Source organism: Heptranchias perlo, chromosome 16, assembly GCF_035084215.1.
Source record: "Heptranchias perlo isolate sHepPer1 chromosome 16, sHepPer1.hap1, whole genome shotgun sequence".
NCBI classification, from domain to species: domain Eukaryota; kingdom Metazoa; phylum Chordata; class Chondrichthyes; order Hexanchiformes; family Hexanchidae; genus Heptranchias; species Heptranchias perlo.
This window is the reverse complement of record NC_090340.1, coordinates 7816375-7835116: the sequence shown is the minus strand read 5'-3', so window position 1 is coordinate 7835116 and position 18742 is coordinate 7816375. Positions and strand designations below refer to the sequence as shown.

Genomic DNA, 18742 nt, shown 5'->3' with positions numbered 1-18742 from the left:
AAGGGACTTTGATGGCATCACAGTGTTGCTACCTGCCATATCATGTAAGGAGAAGCTGTACTGTAAAGTTTTCCATTATCTACTATGATAGTCATGATGTGGAGATGCCGGTGATGGACTGGGGTTGACAATTGTAAACAATTTTACAACACCAAGTTATAGTCCAGCAATTTTATTTTAAATTCACAAGCTTTCGGAGGCTACCTCCTTCCTCAGGTGAACGATTTTCACATCGTTCACCTGACGAAGGAGGTAGCCTCCGAAAGCTTGTGAATTTAAAATAAAATTGCTGGACTATAACTTGGTGTTGTAAAATTGTTTACTACTATGATAGTCATTGATGACATTAGACAGGATTAGTGGGCTTTCACCACTGATGAGTGTCTCTAGTTTGCTGGAACTGCAGGGCAGTCTGATTCTCTGATGTAACAGTTTCCTGGTGGTGTTTAATCCCAACTCTGCTCTGCCTCAAAAATGAGATGCTGAAATTGAAAGAGTTGCACTGAATGTAATATTGCTAGGCATCATGTGATTAGCTGTGAAACTCCTGCAAGATTCCTCCAAATGAATGGAAACCTTCAGTAAACAGTATCTGGGAACACTCGGACTCAATGACACCTGTCCTAATGACTGAGCATTGTGACTTTACTGGTAGACAGAGAAGCTGTGGTAAAACCTCCACCTCCGCAACCGAGAAGACTTGCTGCTGTAGTAGGGAAGCTTGCTGTGGGTGGGAAGCAATCAGGATGTTAGCAACCTGTTCTTCAACTGCAGATGATTGCTAGCCATCTTTTTTTTTCTCTGTGATAAATGGGGCAATTTCACTGGCAGAAGTGAAAAACTTTCCAAAGGAGCTCTGTATTATAAGAATGGTGTTAATTGAACTGTTTCAGAATTAGGTGCAGGTGGGACAAGGCATCTTAAACAATGGCCTGAAGCTGACATTTGAACTTGGTGGTAGCTTTAATATTTTTCAGTACATACATTATTTTCATTTACTTACTAGTGAGTCTCCTGTGACGTGCTCACGGTGAGTCAGAGGATGTGCTGTTTTACAGTCATTGTGGTGTTATTGCCATATAAAGCACAATGCATTATCAATCCTATTGACTTACGGTGACTGTCTAAGTCAACTTCCGTTTTGGGGACCAAATTCCACAGCTGTCCATTATTCTGTGAAAACTACAAATGAGAGACCTTTATTTTGTATACAATTATCCGAGGTATTGCCCATAGTCAGTTGATGACTCTTAAGTTTTTTATACACAAGATGGCGATGGAGTTGGGAGAGACTTCAGAAACTTGCTCCATAGTACCACCTTGTGGCTGCAGCTTGCACTACATTGTGACTTGTCATAGTAAATTTGAATGGGAAATGTTGATATAGCAAATTACAATGGTAAATCTTGAAAGAAAAGCATGACTCCAAGTTGTGACAACAGGAAGTAAGGTTTATGGACAGGAAGTGTATGCAAGATTGGTAATATATATCGATATATTCCTTTACCATTGTATTTAATTTGTATTCCTTAATATTTTTAAAAGCTGAGGATCTGCAGAAAGATGTACCAATCTGTACCACGGCCTCGCACCTCATAGTTCCCCAACCCACCACAGCCTGCTTCTACCTCCTTTCCAAGATCCACAAACAGGACTGTCCTGGGAGACCCATCGTTTCATCCTGATCTTGCCCCACGGAACTTATTTCTTCCTATCTCGATTCTTTTTTTTATTCTCCCCTTGTCCAATCTTTTCCGACCTACATCCACGACTCTTCTGACGCCCTCAGCCATTTTAACAGTTTCCAGTTCCCCAGCCCTAACCGTCTTCTTTTCACCATGGATGTCCAGTCTCTCTATACCTCCATCCCCCACCAGGACGGCCTGCGGGCCCTCAGCCTCTTCCTTGAACAGAGGCCCAACCAGTCCCCATCCTCCACCACCCTCCTCCACCTGGCTGAACTTGTTCTTACATTGAACAACTTCTCCTTTAACTCCACTCAGTTCCTCCAAATAAAAGGTGTCGCTATGGGAACCCGCATGGGTCCTAGCATTGCCTGTCCTTTTGTGGGATACGTGGAACATTCCTTGCTCCAGTCCTACTCAGGTCCCCTCCCTCACCTCTTTTTCCGGTACATTGATGACTGTATCGGTGCCGTTTCCTGCCCTCACCCCGAACTGGAAAATTTCATCAACTTTGCTTCCAATTTCCACCCTTCCCTCGCCTTCACATGGTCCATCTCCGACTCTTCCCTTTCCTTCCTCGACTTCTCTATCGCCATTTCTGGGAAAAAGCTGTCAGCTAATATTTACTATAAGCCCACCGACTCCCAAAGTTACCTTGATTACACTTCCTCTCACCCGACTTCCTGTAAGGACTCTATTCCATTCTCCCAGTTTCTCCGTCTCCGTCGCATCTGTTCTGACGATGCCACCCTTTTCCTCAGCTGAGGATTCCCCGCCACTGTAGTTGACAGGGCCCTCGTCCCATTTCCCGCTCTTCTGCCCTCACCTTTTCCCCTCCCTCCCAGAACCACGATAGGGTCCCCCTTGTCCTCACCACCTACCCCACCAGCCTCCACATTCAACATATCATCCTCCGCCATTTCCGCCACCTCCGGCGCGATGCCACCACCAAACACATCTTCCCCTTCCCGGCCCTTTCAGCATTCTGAAGGGATCGTTCTCTCCGTGACACCCTGATCCACTCTTTCATCACCTCCAGCACCCATTCCCCGACCCATGGCATATTCCCGTGCGAGTGCAGGAGATGCAACACCTCCCCTTTCACCTCCTTCCTTCTCACCGTCCAGGGCCCCAAACACTCCTTCCAGGTGAAACAGCAATTTACTTGTACTTCTTTCAGTTTAGTATACTGTACTCGCTGCTCACAATGTGATCTCCTCTACACTGGGGAGATCAAACGCGGACTCGGTGATCACTTTGCTGAACACCTCCGCTCAGTCCGCAAGCGTGACCCTGACCTGCCGGTCGCTTGTCGTTTTAATTCTCCGTCCCACTCCCACTCTGATCTCTCTGACCTCGGCCCCTTACACTGTTCCATTGAAGCTCAACAGAAGCTCGAGGAACAGCACCTCATCATTTGATTAGGCACATTACAATCTTTCGGACTCAACATTGATTTCAATAACTTCAGATCATAACCACTGCTCCCATTTTTTCGATCAGCAGGTGCTGGTAATGGTTTTGCTGTTACCATTTACAGCTCCTCTAGACCCATCTTTTGTTTCTTTACGTGTCCCATTACCACCCTCCTTGCCTTGCACCGTCATTCCTTTTGTCATTTAATCACTCTTGTCCTCCACCCTATCACAGACCTTCCCTTTTGTTCTTTCCTCTCCTCCCCTTCTCTCCCCACCACCACCCCCACTTTCTCTGGCTCTGTACTTGCTTAAAAACTGTTAAATCTTTACTTCTTCCAGTTCTGACAAAAGGTCATCGACCTGAGACGTTAACTCTGTCTCTCTCTCTACAGATGCTGCATGACCTGCTGAGTATTTCCAGCATTTTCTGTTTTTATTCCAGTATGGTAGTGTAGTGGTTATGATACTGGATCTGCTACCCAGAGGGCATGGGTTTAAATCCCACCATGGTAAATTGTGAAATTGAATTAAATAAATCTGGTAACTTGAAAAAAATGATGTTGAGAGCTACTGAATTGTCATCAAAACCTAAATGGTTCACTAATGTCTTACCATCCTTACCCATAACTCCAGTTTTCCTGGTGTCCTGGCCAACATTCTTTCCTCAATCCGTACCCCCAAAACAGGTTGTCTGGTGATTCATTAATTTGCTGTTTGTGGGACCTAACTGCGCACAGATTGACCATATTTCGCTACATAACAAAAGTGACTGCACTTCAAAAATAATCCATCGATTTGTATAGGAATATCTTGAGAATATGAGAGGGTGCTGTATAAAGGCAAGTTCTTTCTTTATGTCTATCACTTCCTGGGACTGCCCTCAAGCTATACATTCTAAGATCCAGTTTGCCTTTCACCACCGCTGATGCTTTGAGTGTTTTTCACTAAAACCCTCTCCTTTGTTGTTTTCTGTAGACTGTTAACATTTATTTTGTACTTCCACTGTTCGTTTCTCTTCCCCAGCTTAATGATTTTGCATTTCTCTGAATTAAATGCCATCTCTCACTTTTTGGGTTTGTCCAGGTCTCTCTCTCTAGGTTGTCTGCTCGAACCCTACTATTCACGAGCCCTCCCAATTTGGTATCACGGGTAAACCTCAAGAGCTTTGTAACCGTCCCTTCCCTCAAATCATTGATAAACATTGCAAACAACAGTGGCCCTAGATTCAATCCCTGACATACCCCACTAGTCATCTCTTTCTATGTAAATGCTGTTCCCTAACACACTCAGACTCCAACATTTAGTTATCTACTTCAAAAGCTTCCCTCCAATACCATGCCTTTGTGCTTTGTAAAGTAATTTCCTATGTGGTGCTTTATCAAAGGCTTTGCTAAAGTCTAGGTTTATTAAATCTACTGAGTTCCCTTTGCCAACTAATTCAGTTATATCCTCAGAACTATGGTAGGTTCAGTTTCATTTAAATCCTCAAAGAACTTTGGTAGCTCTCCTCGCCGGCCTCCCACCTTGCACCTTCCGTAAACTTGAGCTTAACCAAAACTTTGCTGCCCGTATCCTAACTATCACCAAGTCCCATTCACCCATCACCCCTGTGCTCGCTGACCTACATTTTGGCTCCCAGTCTGGCAGTGCCTCGATTTTAAAATTCTCATCCTTGTTTTCAAATCCCTCCATGGCCTCCCTATCTCTGTGCCTTCCACTGCCTAGCTCTAAGCTCTGGAATTCCCTCCCTAAACTTCTCTGCCTCTCTACCTCTCTCTCCTCCTTTAAGATGATCCTTAAAACCTACCTCTTTGACCTGTCCTAATGTCTCTTTATGTGGCTCAGTGTCAAATTTTGTTTGATAACGCTCCTGTGAAGCACCTTGGGATGTTTTACTAAGTTGAAGGTGCTATATAAATGCAAGTTGTTGTTATAGGTTTGTCAAGCTAGATCTACCACCCAGCAAACCATGTTAATAACTTTTTATCATTCAGTGTTTCTCCTGAGGAGTCCCTATTCTCTTTTTTCAGGATATATTATTTTCCCAACCACTAACATTGGTCCCACAGGTCTATAGTTCCCTGGTTATCCTTCCATTCCTTTTTATAAATTGGCACCAGATTTACCTCTCCCCAATCCCATGACATAACCAACTGGAAGACTGACTTTTGATGGTGATGGCTCAGGATCTTGTTACACAAGAACATCCATACAACTGGACATACAAAGTGATGAGATCAGTTACAGGGCTAATGTTTATTGTTCTCAAACAGTAACTCCAGTTGTAAACAATTTTACAACACCAAGTTATAGTCCAACAAATTTATTTTAAATTCCACAAGCTTTCGGAGGCTTCCTCCTTCCTCAGGTGAACGGTGTGGAAAACCGTTTCCACACCACCTGAGGAAGGAGGAAGCCTCCGAAAGCTTGTGGAATTTAAAATAAATTTGTTGGACTATAACTTGGTGTTGTAAAATTGTTTACAATTGTCAACCCCAGTCCATCACCGGCGTCTCCACATCATCAGTAACTCCAGTGTTCAAGCAGTGTTATGCAGATTGAGGCATCCAAAGTGTGTAAATGTTTTGTGATGTGTTGAATGACCTTGCTATTCAGAGGGATTTCTACATAGACATATTGTAAACAATTTTACAACACCAAGTTATAGTCCAACGATTTTTATTTGAAATCTACAAGCTTTCGGAGGCTTCCTCCTTCCTCAGGTAAATGTTCAGGAGCTCCTTGAAGCCTACGCATTTATACATCACAGAACAATACGTGGTGTTTACAGACTGCCCCTGCAACTGCCCGTTGCCAAGGCAATCACAGTGTTCAGACAGAGAGGTGTCACCTACAGAAGCGTTCTCCAAGGCGGCCTTCGAGACACACGACAACGCAAAATCGTCGAGCAGAAATTGATAGCCAAGTTCCGCACCCATGAGGACGGCCTCAACCGGGATCTTGGGTTCATGTCACGCTACACGTTACCCCACCAGCGAACAAAAGCTATCTGTTTTTAATATAATGGGTCATTTGCTGGCTTTCTCTGCCTTCCAGATGTTTCTGCCTCTCTCTCTCTGGTTTTTTTTTCCTGTTTTTTTTGTTGAATGTGTATTCGGGGGTTCTGTAGGTGACACCTCTCTGTCTGTATGATGCTCGACTCATCGATTGACAGTTCCGACGGGCCACAGCGAAAAATCGCGTAGACCTCCTCAGAAGACTAACACGGGACGCAACCAACAGAGTACCCTTCGTCGTCCAGTACTTCCCCGGAGCGGAGAAACTACGCCATGTTCTCCGCAGCCTTCAACATGTCATCAATGATGACGAACACCTCGCTATGGCCATCCCCACACCTCCACTACTCGCCTTTAAACAGCCACCCAACCTCAAACAAACCATCGTTCGCAGCAAATTACCCAGCCTTCAGGAGAACAGCGTCCACGACACCACACAACCCTGCCACGGTAACCTCTGCAAGACATGCCAGATCATCGACACAGATACCACCATCACACGAGAGGACACCACCCACCAGGTGCACGGTTCATACTCCTGTGACTCGGCCAACGTTGTCTACCTCATACGTTGCAGGAAAGGATGCCCCAGAGCATGGTACATTGGCGAGACCATGCAGACGCTGCGACAACGGATGAACGGACACCGCGCAACAATCGCCAAACAGGAGGGTTCTCTCCCTGTCGGGGAACACTTCAGCAGTCATGGACATTCAGCCACCGACCTTCGGGTAAGCGTTCTCCAAGGCGGCCTTCGAGACACACGACAACGCAAAATCGTCGAGCAGAAATTGATAGCCAAGTTCCGCACCCATGAGGACGGCCTCAACTAGGATCTTGGGTTCATGTCACACTACACGTAACCCCACCAGCGAACAAATGTTATCTGTTTTTAATATAACGGGTCATTGACTATCTTCCTTCTCTCTCTCTCTCTCTCTCTCTCTCTTTTTTTTGGGGGTTTGTATATTCGGTGGCCTTTTTAGGTGACACCTTTCTGTCTGCTCACTGTGATTGCCTTGGCAACGGGCAGTAATCACCAGGCATTGTTCTGTGATTTTAAAATGCGAAGGATTCGAAAATGTCATTTCCATACCGTTCACCTGACGAAGGAGGAAGCCTCCGAAAGCTTGTGGAATTAAAAATAAATTTGTTGAACTATAACTTGGTGTTGTAAAATTGTTTACAATTGTCAACCCCAGTCCATCACCGGCATCTCCACATCATGTCTGTACATAGACATAGATAAGGAACTCCCCTGTGCTATTGATGTAGGTGAGGACGGACTGCCCACAGGCTGTACTGGCAGAAGATGAGTTAGCACTGGCGTGTGAAGTTTTCAAAACCCTCATTTGCACTTAGTTCAGTTAAATGAATCTCCCATGCCTATTTGATTGCAGTCATCCACCACCCTACCCATTTCATTGCACCCAAAATCACTCTTCAGTCAATCAATATTGAAAGCTATCATTAACCTATTTGCATCCACTTGAAAAGGTCTTTTGTTTCCTGGAATCTCATCTATTAGTATTAGTATTTCTATTAGTTCCATGGAATAATGGCCACACTGCCAGTTCGGTAAATGCATATCTTTGAAAGGCTACATGCATATAATGTGGTACAAAATTATTTATTTCTTAAAAATAATGGTGCAATTTTTGTGCCTTCTGTGTCTATTTTACTGTTTTATACTCTGTGGGACCTGTATGTTACTTCTCACTGAGTATCTTCATATATTTGGTTGTTCATCTTGTGATCTTAATGCAACCAAAATTGGGCGGGTTCTACAATGGGCGGGTGATTTGCTTCGCCAAGTCACCACCCAGGTGGTGAAGTTTAAAAAAAAATAACCCCCGATGTTTCCTTGTAATACCGTATCTCCCAATTTTGTCAACAGTGTCTGTTGTTGTTTTTCAGTCTAATGTCTATTTAGTTGCATTTGATGTTGAGGGTTCTGGTTGTTCTGCAGATTTTTCATGTGTGCTGATGTTGGATGTTCTGGTTATTCATTGCCGGTTAGTTTCTGAATAGTTTCAATGGAAGTTGAGGGCTGAGATAGTTCTGTTTGTTGTGTTGTTTTATATTCGGTGATGATTTCCAATAGATTTGTTTGAAGGAAGGGACTTGAAATGATCAAGTCAAAATCTGTTTTCTTTAACAATTCTTCTTTTGGATCTGTATTTTTTTTTTGGTAATGTCTTGCACTTAGATATCAGAGTTCTGATTGGATTGTAGTAGAACTGGTTTGGTAAATAGTCTTTTTTGTAGTTTGTGGTGTTGGGGATTGAAGGTGGTAGCTTTATCAGAACCCTTTGCTGCGTCATGCGATCATAGTTGGAATTTTGTAAAGGATGCTACAATTAGCCTCAGTTCCCTTGGACTGCAAAAGAAAAAAAAAATGGCCAGGGCTCTTACTCCTGGTTGTTACTTAGTGACCCCCAGTGGAAAGAACACATGTGCAGATATCAGGTGGAGTTAATTGTGCTTGGATAGGATACCTTCCATAGTTAAATAACTCTCCCAAAGCTTTGCAGGGTTTCTGTTTTCCATTTTAATGGGAAATTTGAATCCACAGAATTGATGGCAGCTGTGTGATTCAGGTCACATGGTACATCACGCATTCCAGGAAAACGTGGTAATATGCTCATCTCGAGATGTAACTGTTCATTGCAAATGGTTTGTTGGCTGTAATACTGAACCCATGAACCACACAAGCTTAATTCTCATGGTCCGGTCCTGTCTGGTGTATCCTTGCAGCCGACTCCCAAACAGTGCTTGTATAACTTCTTACAGTGAGCAGAATCAATACTGCTTGAACATTTTAAAAGTTGCCCGTCAGTTACTTCTCCGTTTGCTGGCCAGGCTGATAGTGCACTGCCATTGCCATATAGACAAGGATCATTATCATGATCTGAATGTGTCAGAAACAAGGAAATATGTAAAAAATCACTGCAGATATTTTGGAAGAAACTACAGTGAAACCATGATGAATTTTGAAATTTGTAAAAAAATCGTGCTAATTATGGGCAAAATCATGCTGGCCACCTTTAGAAATAAAAGTCAGGGGATTTGTTAAGCAATGCACCATGGTGAATCAGTAGCTGCATGTATAAGTCACATTACAACTAAGTGTGAACAACTTTTTAACCATTTTGTTTACTTCATAAAATCCTCTGTCTCATGATAATTTCATGAAGTATGTTTTCAGGTTCCGCGGATGGTTAAAGTTGTCCAGGAGGATTCTCCGTACTTCAAAATCGTCTGTCCTAATGATGTGGGTCGTAAAGTGGCACCCGGCATGGTCACCACATTCAAGATCCTTTTCGTACCTGAGGAAAACAAGGTGTGTGAACTGGGAATGAGGTTTATTGAAAGAATAATTCAATTGTTATGAGGGAATTAGAATCATAGAATCATATAGGACAGAAGCAGGCCATTTGGCCCATCGTGCCTGTGCTGGCTCTTTGAAAGACCTATCCAGTTAGACCCACTCCCCTGCTCTTCCCCCATAGTCCTGCAAAATTTTCCTCTTCTAATTTCTCCAATTCCATTTTGAAAGTTCATATTGAATCTGCTTCCACCAACCTTTCAGGCAGTGCATTCCAGATCATCATAACTCGCTGCGTAAATAAATTTCCTCCTCATCTCCCCTCTCGTACTATTTATAAATCAGTAGGTTTGGTCACATTAGAAAGTTTAGCGTCCGATCCAAGTATGCAGATCACGTGCCCCATCACCTCAAGCAACTGAATGAACCTAAAGCTTTTGCCCACACTACCCCACCTGGAAAACCATTCCAAGCAGCACTCTTTTCGTGTAAGTTCTTCCTGACATCTGTCCTGAACTTTACCTTGTTCTAGGGTCATTTATCTTACCTGTGTACTTCCAGAAGTCCCCTCCCGGTTGTTTGCTTTTAAGACTAAAGAGCCTGAGTTTCTCCAGTCCTGCTTCATAACTCAAACCTTTGATTCCAGAGAGATTCTTCAAGCATTATTTTATTAATTCCATCCCATTCACAATAGAGTGCCACTAAAGATTTGTATGTGCTGCTCCCATAGAGAGCATCCCTGCCCCCTTCACTGATTTTCCAATGATAGGTTCAAGGTTGTAGTCGCATTATAACTTTCGCTAAACCAGCTCTATGTTGCTCTGTAGCCCATCACTGGGTTCCCACAAGTTATTGAAAAGTCTTACCTGCAGACTAAAACTATAGGTTCCACGCATTGTTTCACAGTTTAGTTACAGCCAAATTTTAGTTGGTTCGAGTAGATTCTTTTAATCATGATAGGGCAACACATTTTCTAGCTGACCCTAGGAGCATCCCTCTATTTATATTAAAGTTTGAACAGCGTCCGCTACACTTCATACGTCACACTTCATATAAAGCACCAACAAATAACAACTGGACAATCTTAAAGGAAATATACAAAACAAAAGTTATTTAGTGCTGTTTGTTTTTTGAGCGGCGGGAAAGAGCAAGACCAGAGCGGGGATATAAACAGCGTGGAGAAAGTAGGAATTCAGTCAGTGAGCGGTGGGAAAGAGCGAGACCAGAGCGGGGATATAAACACTGCGGAGAAAGTAGTTCAGTCGGTGAGCAGGGGAAAGAGCAGAGCGGGGATATAAACAGTGCGGAGAAAGTAGTTCAGTCGGAGCCAGTCAGAAACCACCCACCACGATCTGAGAAAAGTGTGGCGTCACAGACACACGTAAGTGATTGGTTGGTGAGCAATTGACTCGTTTAACTTTCAAAACAAGTGTAACTTAGTTATTGTAAAGTTTTAGTGGTAGTAGAAGGTTTACTAGCAGTTTTTTTAATATATTCGTTCATGGATGTGGGCGTCACTGGCAAGGCCGGCATTTATTGCCCATCCCTAATTGCCCTTGAGAAGGTGGTGGTGAGCCGCCTTCTTGAACAGCTGCAGTCCGTGTGGTGAAGGTTCTCCCACAGTGCTGTTAGGAAGGGAGTTCCAGGATTTTGACCCAACGACGATGAAGGAACGGTGATATATTTCCAAGTCGGGATGGTGTGTGACTTGGAGGGGAACGTGCAGGTGGTGTTGTTCCCATGTGCCTGCTGCCCTTGTCCTTCTAGGTGGTAGAGGTCATGGGTTTGGGAGGTGCTGTCGAAGAAGCCTTGGCGAGTTGCTGCAGTGCATCCTGTGGATGGTGCACACTGCAGCCACAGTGCGCCAGTGGTGAAGGAAGTGAATGTTTAGGGTGGTGGATGGGGTGCCAATCAAGCGGGCTGCTTTGTCCTGGATGGTGTTGAGCTTCTTGAGTGTTGTTGGAGCTGCACTCATCCAGGCAAGTGGAGAGTATTCCATCACACTCCTGACTTGTGCCTTGTAGATGGTGGAAAGGCTTTGGGGAGTCAGGAGGTGAGTCACTCGCCGCAGAATACCCAGCCTCTGACCTGCTCTTGTAGCCACAGTATTTATATGGCTGGTCCAGTTAAGTTTCTGGTCAATGGTGACCCCCAGGATGTTGATGGTGGGGGATTTGGCAATGGTAATGCTGTTGAATGTGAAGGGGAGGTGGTTCGACTCTCTCTTGTTGGAGATGGTCATTGCCTGGCACTTGTCTGGCGCGAATGTTACTTGCCACTTATCAGCCCAAGCCTGGATGTTGTCCAGGTCTTGCTGCATGCGGGCTCGGACTTCTTCGTTATTTGAGGGGTTGCGAATGGAACTGAAGACTGTGCAATCATCAGCGAACATCCCCATTTCTGACCTTATGATGGAGGGAAGGTCACTGATGAAGCAGATGAAGATGGTTGGGCCTAGGACACTGCCCTGAGGAACTCCTGCAGCCACACCCTGGGGCTGAGATGATTGGCTTCCAACAACCACTACCATCTTCCTTTGTGCTAGGTATTACTCCAGCCACTGGAGAGTTTTCCCCCTGATTCCCATTGACTTCAATTTTACTAGGGCTCCTTGGTGCCACACTCGGTCAAATGCTGCCTTGATGTCAAGGGCAGTTGTAAAGCTTATAGGGAGTAGTAGGGTTTATAAATTATAAATTTAATTAAGAAGAATAATAAATTGATTAAGATGGCAGGGCAGGTGATGTGTAGCGACTGCAGAATGTGGGAGCTCCTGGATGCCAGTGTGATCCAGGGCAAACACGTTTGCAGTAAGTGTAAGCTTGAGGAGCTTCGGCTCAAAGTCATTGAGCTGGAGGTCGAGCTGCAGACACTGCGACACATCAGGGAGGGTGAAAAATACCTGGACATTCGGTTCCAGGAGGCGGTCACACCCCTTAGGATAAGGTCGTTTGAATTGGTCAGCGGTCAGGAACAGGAGGGTGTGACTGCGAGCGAGGCAGGTAAGGGGATCGAGATGGTAGAAATGGAGGAGCCTCTTCCTTTGCAATTGTCCAACAGGTTTGTGGTGCTTGCAGCCTGTATGGATGAAATTGGGGGCTGCAGGGTGGATGAGCAAACTGACCGTGGCACTATGGTACAGGAAGCCATTCAAGCGGGAGGAGTTAGTAGGATTGTAGTGGTAGTGGGGGACAGTATAGTCAGGGGGATAGACACAGTTCTCTGCAGCCGAGAACGAGAGTCCAAAAGGCTTTGTTGCCAGCCCAGTGCCAGGGTTTGGGACATCTGCTCTGGGCTGGAGAGGAACTTGCAGTGGGAGGGGTGGATCCAGTTGTTGTGGTCCATGTAGGCACCAACGACGAGGAAAGAGGTTCTGCTGAGGGAGTATGAGCAGCTAGGGGCTAAATTAAAAAAACAGAACCTCAAAGATAATAATCTCTGGATTATTACCTGACCCATGAGCAAATTGGCATTGGGTAAATAAGATTAGAGAGTTAAATTTGTGGCTCTTAAGATTGGTGTGGGTGAAGTGGGTTTTGATTCATGGGGCACTGGCACCAGTACTGGGGAAAGTGGGAGCTGTACCGTTGGGACGGCCTTCATCAGAACCGTGCTGGGGCCAGTGTTCTGGCGAATCGTATAGCTAGGGCGGTAGAGAGGGCTTTAAACTAAATAGTGGGGGCGAGGGATCAAGTAAGGGAAGATGTGATAAATTAAAGAAAGAAGACAAGGCAAGAGAGCAAGGTAGCAATAAGGAAAATGATAATCAGAGATGGCAGGAAGGGACAGAGCATGCAAACTTAAGAGTGTGCCAGCAGATAAGGCTAGAGTTTGCAAAAATAGTAAAAAGACAGCACTAAAGGCTTTGTATCTGAATGCACGTAGCATTCGTAACAAAATGGATGAATTGACAGCTCAGATAGAAATAAATATGTGCGATCTGATAGCCATTACAGAGACATGGCTGCAGGATGACAAAGGCTGGAACCTGAATATTCAAGGGTACTTGACATTTTGGAAGAACAGGAAGCCAGGAAAAGGTGGAGGGATAGCTCTGTTAATTAAGGATGACATGAGTACCATGGAGAGAAATCACCTTAGTTCTAAAAACCAAGATGTAGAATCAGTTTGGGTAGAGATAAGAAATAGTAAAGTCGAGAAGTCATTTGTGCGAGCAGTTTATAGGCCCCCTAATAGTAACCACACTGTAGGACAGGGTATACAGGAAGAAATAATGGGGGCTTGTGAGAAAGCAACAGCGATAATCATGGGTGATTTTAACCTACATAAAGATTGGAAGAATCTGATTGGCAAAGGTAGCCTGGAAGATGAGTTCATAGAGTGCTTTCGGGACAGTTTCTTAGAGCAGCAGGTTCTAGAGCCAACCAGAGAGCAGGTTATTCCAGATCTGGTAACGTGTAATGAGACAGGATTCATTAATGGCCTCATTGTAAAGGAGCCTCTAGGTAGCAGTGATCACAAAATGATTGAATTTTGCATTCTGTTTGAGGGAGAGAAGAGTAAGTCTAAGATTAGTGTTTTAAACTTAAATAAGGGCAAATATGAGGGCATGAAGACAGAGCTGGCGAAAGTGAACTGGGAAGTTAGGTTAAGGGATAGGTCAGTAGTGGTGCAGTGGCAGACATTTAATAAGATATTTCATAACACTCAGCAAAGATACATTCCAGTGAGAAAGAAAGACTCTAGGGGAAGGACCTATCATCCATGGCTAACTAAGGAAGTTAAAGATAGCATCAAATTGAAAGAAAAAGCATACAATTCCATGAAGATTAGTGGCAGGTCAGAAGATTGGACAGAATATAAAAAACAGCAAAGAATGACTAAAAGAATAATGAGGGAGAAATTAGAGTACGAGAGAAAGCTAGCTAGAAATATAAGAACAGATAGTAAGAGTTTCTACAGGTATTTAAAAAGGAAAAGAGTAAATAAAGTGAGCGTTGGTCCTTGAGAGAGTGAGTCAAGGGAATTAATAATGGAGAATAAGGAAATGGCGGATGAATTGAACAGATATTTTGCATCCGTCTTCGTTGCAGAGGATATAAATAACATGCCAGAAATAATTGTGAATCAAGAGGTGAAAGGGAGGGAGGAACTTAAAACATTTACAATCACCAGGGAAAGGGTTTTGAAAAAAATAGTAGAACTAAAAGCTGACAAGTCCCCAGGTCCTGACGGACTTCAACCTAGGGTCTTAAAAGAAGTGTCTGCAGAGATAGTAGATGCATTGGTATTAATTTTCCAAAATTCCCTAGATTCTGGAAGGGTCCCATCTGATTGGAAAATAGTGAATGTAACTCCTCTATTCAAGAAAGGAGGGAGACAGAAAGCAGGAAACTACAGGCCGGTTAGCTTAACATCTGTCATAGGGAAAATGCTAGATTCTATTATTAAGGAAGTTACAGCAGGGCATTTAGAAAATCTCAATGCAATCAGGCAGAGTCAACACAGCTTTGTGAAAGGGAAATCATGTTTGACTAATTTATTAGAGTTCTTTGAGGAAGTAACAAGCAACATGGATAAAGGGGATCCTGTGGATTTGGTGTACTTGGATTTCCAGAAGGCTTTTGACAAGGTGTCACAATCAAAGGCTACTACACAAAATAAGAGCTCATGGTGTAGGGGGTAACATATTAGCATGGATAAAGGATTGGTTAGCTAACAGGAAACAGAGTGGGCATAAATGGGTAATTTTCAGGTTGGCAAGATGTAACGAGTGGAGTGCCACAGGGATCAGTGCTTGGGCCTCAACTATTTACAATCTATATCAATGACTTGGATGAAGGGACCGAATGTATGGTTGCTAAATTTGCTGATGACACAAAGGTAGGTAGGAAAGTAAGTTGTGACGAGGACATAAGGAGTCTGCAAAGGGATCTAGATAGGTTAAGTGAGTGGGCAAAAATTTGGCAGATGGAGTATAATGTGGGAAAGTGTGAACTTATCCATTTTGGCAGGAGGAATATAAAAGCAGTATATCATTTAAATGGAGAGAGATTGCATAACTCTGAGGTACAGAGGGATCTGGGTGTCCTAGTACATGAATCACAAAAAGTTAGTATGCAGATACAGCAAGTGATTAGGAAGGCAAATGGAATGTTGTCATTTATTGCAAGGGGAATGGAATATAAAAGTAGAGATGTTTTGCTACAGTTGTACAGGGCATTGGTGAGACCACATCTAGAATACTGTGTGCAGTTTTGGTCTCCTTATTTAAGAAAGGACATAATTGCTTTAGAGGCAGTTCAGAGAAGGTTCACTCGACAGATTCCTGGGATGAGGGGGTTATCTTATGAGGAAAGGTTGGACAAGTTGGGCTTGTAAACATTGGAGTTTAGAAAAATGAGAGGTGATCTTATGGAAACATATAAGATCCTGAGGGGACTAGAAGGGGTAGATGCTGAGAGGATGTTTCCCCTTGTGGGAGAGACTAGAACTAGGGGCCACAGTTTAAAAATAAGGGGTCTCCCATTTAAGACGGAGATGAGGAGAAATGTTTTCTCTCAGAAGGTCGTGAGTCTGTGGAACTCCCTTCCCCAGAGAGCGGTGGAGGCAGGGTCAGTGAATATTTTTAAGGCTGAGTTAGATAGATTCCTGATTAACAAGGGAGTCAAAGGTTATAGTAGGTAGACGGGAAAGCAGGGTTGAGGTCACAATCAGATCAGCTATGATCTTATCAAATGGCAGAGCAGGCTCGAGGGGCCGAATTGCCTCCTCCTGCATATAACTCGTATGTTCATATACATATGTTCATATGACCTCAAGATAAGCTGGAGAGGTGCATAGCAACTGCCAGTCTGGAGATAAAACCAACACACAATAAACAGCTGACTTCAGGTCCTATTTCATCGCTCCACCATTGGCGGCCTTGCTTTCAGCTGCCTAGCCCCTAAGCTCTGGAATTTCCTCCCTGAATCTCTCCGCCTCTCTACCTCTCTCTCCTCCTTTAAGATGCTCCTTAAAATCTACCTCTTTGACCAAGCTTTTGGTCACCTGTCCTAATATCTCCTTATGTGACTCGGTGTCAAATTTTGATAACGCTCCTGTGGAGCACCTTGGGACGTTTTACTACATTGAAGGTGCTATATAAATGCAAGTTGTTGTTGTATTTAGACCAAAGTCCTTGAACGTGTTGCCGCCTCCCAAATCCATGCCCATTTTTCCCTCATCTCCCTGCTTCAATGTCTCCAATCAGGATCCTGCCCTTACCGCAGGATCAAAACGGCTCTAACGAAAGTCACAAATGTGCATTGTCCTTCCTCGTCCTCTCTACAGCCTTTGACACAGTTGACCACACCATTCTCCTTCAGCAGCTCTCCTTTTTCCAGATCAGTGGGATTGCTCTTACATGATTCCTATCCTATTGTAACCGGAGTATCTCCAGCAATGGCTTCTCTTTCTGAACCACCCCACCCACCTTTACCTCCGGAGTCCCCAAAGGATTTATCCTTGGTCCCTTCCTCTTCCTCATCTGCATAATGCCCCTTGGTGACATCATCGCAGACACGGAATCAGCTTCCACATGTCTGCTGATGACACCTAGGTCTACCACTCCACCACCACCTCTCGAACCCTCTGTGTTGTCAGACATCTTGTCTGACATCCAATCCTGGATGAGCCACACTCCTCTCGCTAAACACTGGGAAGACCAACATCGTCATCTCCAGCCCCTGCCACAAATTTTGTACCCTTGCCACCGTTCCCACCACTGTTTCCAACCCCTCCCCCAACTAACCACTGTCTCAGATTGAAGTAGATTATTCATAACCTCAGAGTTCTATTCACCCCTGAGCTGAGTGTCTGACTCTGTCTCATTTCCATCACAAGGATTGCCTACTTCCACCTCCAGACCGTTGACTGCCTCCACCCCTACTGCAGCCCAATTTCCTCTGAAATCCTCATCCATGCCTTTGTCACCTCCAGACTTAACTATTCCAATGCTCTCCTGGCCGACCTCCCATCCTCCACGCTCCATAAACTTCAGTTCATCCAAAACTCTGCTGCCCTATCTCATCCCGCTCACCTATTACCCCTGTCTTCGTTGACCTTCATTGGATCCTGGTCCCGCAATGCCTCAAATTTAAATTTAAAATTCTCATCCTGTGTTTAATTCATGGACGCACTCAACTACATCAGTTTCCTCCTACTCCCCCACTCAAACTCCCTTTGCCCTTCCCTTGCCCTAGTCCCAAATACATGTCTCTATGTAGCTTCTCCCTCATTTCTGGGATAATGATGAGCCTATATAAAACTTTAATAATAAGATCTCAGTTGCAGTACTGTGTGCAGTATTGGACTCCACACTTTAGGAAGGATATTGAGGGTTTAGAAAGGGTACCACACAGATTCACTAGAATGCTGGTATGAGGAAATACAAATATGAAGAAAAACTTGAAAAGTTGGGTCTTTTTTGGTTAGAACAACACAGATTACGGGATGGTATGAAAGAAGTGTTTAAAATTAAGAAATAATGGAACAAGGTAGATAGAAGAAGACTGTTTCCAGTAGTTCAGTAGTCAAGAATGAAGGGCCATAGATAGAAGATTAAATGTAAGAGATTTAGAACAGAGTTCACTCTCTGGGTTAGTGGTTAAGGGAGAAACTATAAGGATAAGTTTTACCTTCACCACTTGGGTAGTAATCTGGCAGAGCGGTTCACCCATCTGTTATAGAATCTGCTTGATTTTCATTTCTCTTGATTTGAATGGAATGACGATCGGGCAGGTTCTATAATGGGCGGTCAATCTGTACTGCCAGCCTATCATCCAAGTGGTGAAGGTGAAAATTACCCCATGTCGACATTCAAGATTAGATTGGATAGGCGGATGAAGGGATATGGGAAAAGGTCAGGTAAATATGATTGGAACAGTTTGCTTGCGTGGAGGGTTAACACCAAATGGTCCGTTTCCGTGTTGTAACTTCTGTGCACTTGTTCTTCACTGACACAAAAAATTGAACTGGGCGGGGAAGGCAAGCTTACTTCTGTCCCCCTACCCCAACCAAGAGAGATAGTTGTAAAGGCAAGTGAACTTTACAACTCAACCCTCTAATTGAGATAGAAATTGAAGCCTTGTGGGGAAGGCTGGCATACTTCACAACACTCTGTCTTCTCCCCACCCAACCCCTACTGAGACAAAAATGAGGGTCTGCCTGTTGGAATATGCAGCTAGCCTCCCTCTCCCTGCCCCCTTCCACCCCAGCACTGATACAAAATGCAGGCCCTGGGGAGACAAGAAGGGTACCTCAACCCCTGGCCCCCATCTTGACCAAGTGGAA

At 44.2% G+C, this 18742-nt stretch overlaps 1 protein-coding gene across 1 annotated transcript in view; it reads left to right on the top strand.

Moving 5' to 3' along the window:
• The window catches only part of hydin (HYDIN axonemal central pair apparatus protein), a 1099250-nt gene that overhangs the window by 61453 nt on the left and 1019055 nt on the right, over positions 1 to 18742 (top strand). Inside the window, exon 6 of the mRNA XM_067997614.1 lies at positions 9329 to 9463. Within this exon, the coding sequence (XP_067853715.1) occupies positions 9329 to 9463 (135 nt within the window). The remainder of the gene's footprint in view (positions 1 to 9328; positions 9464 to 18742) is intronic.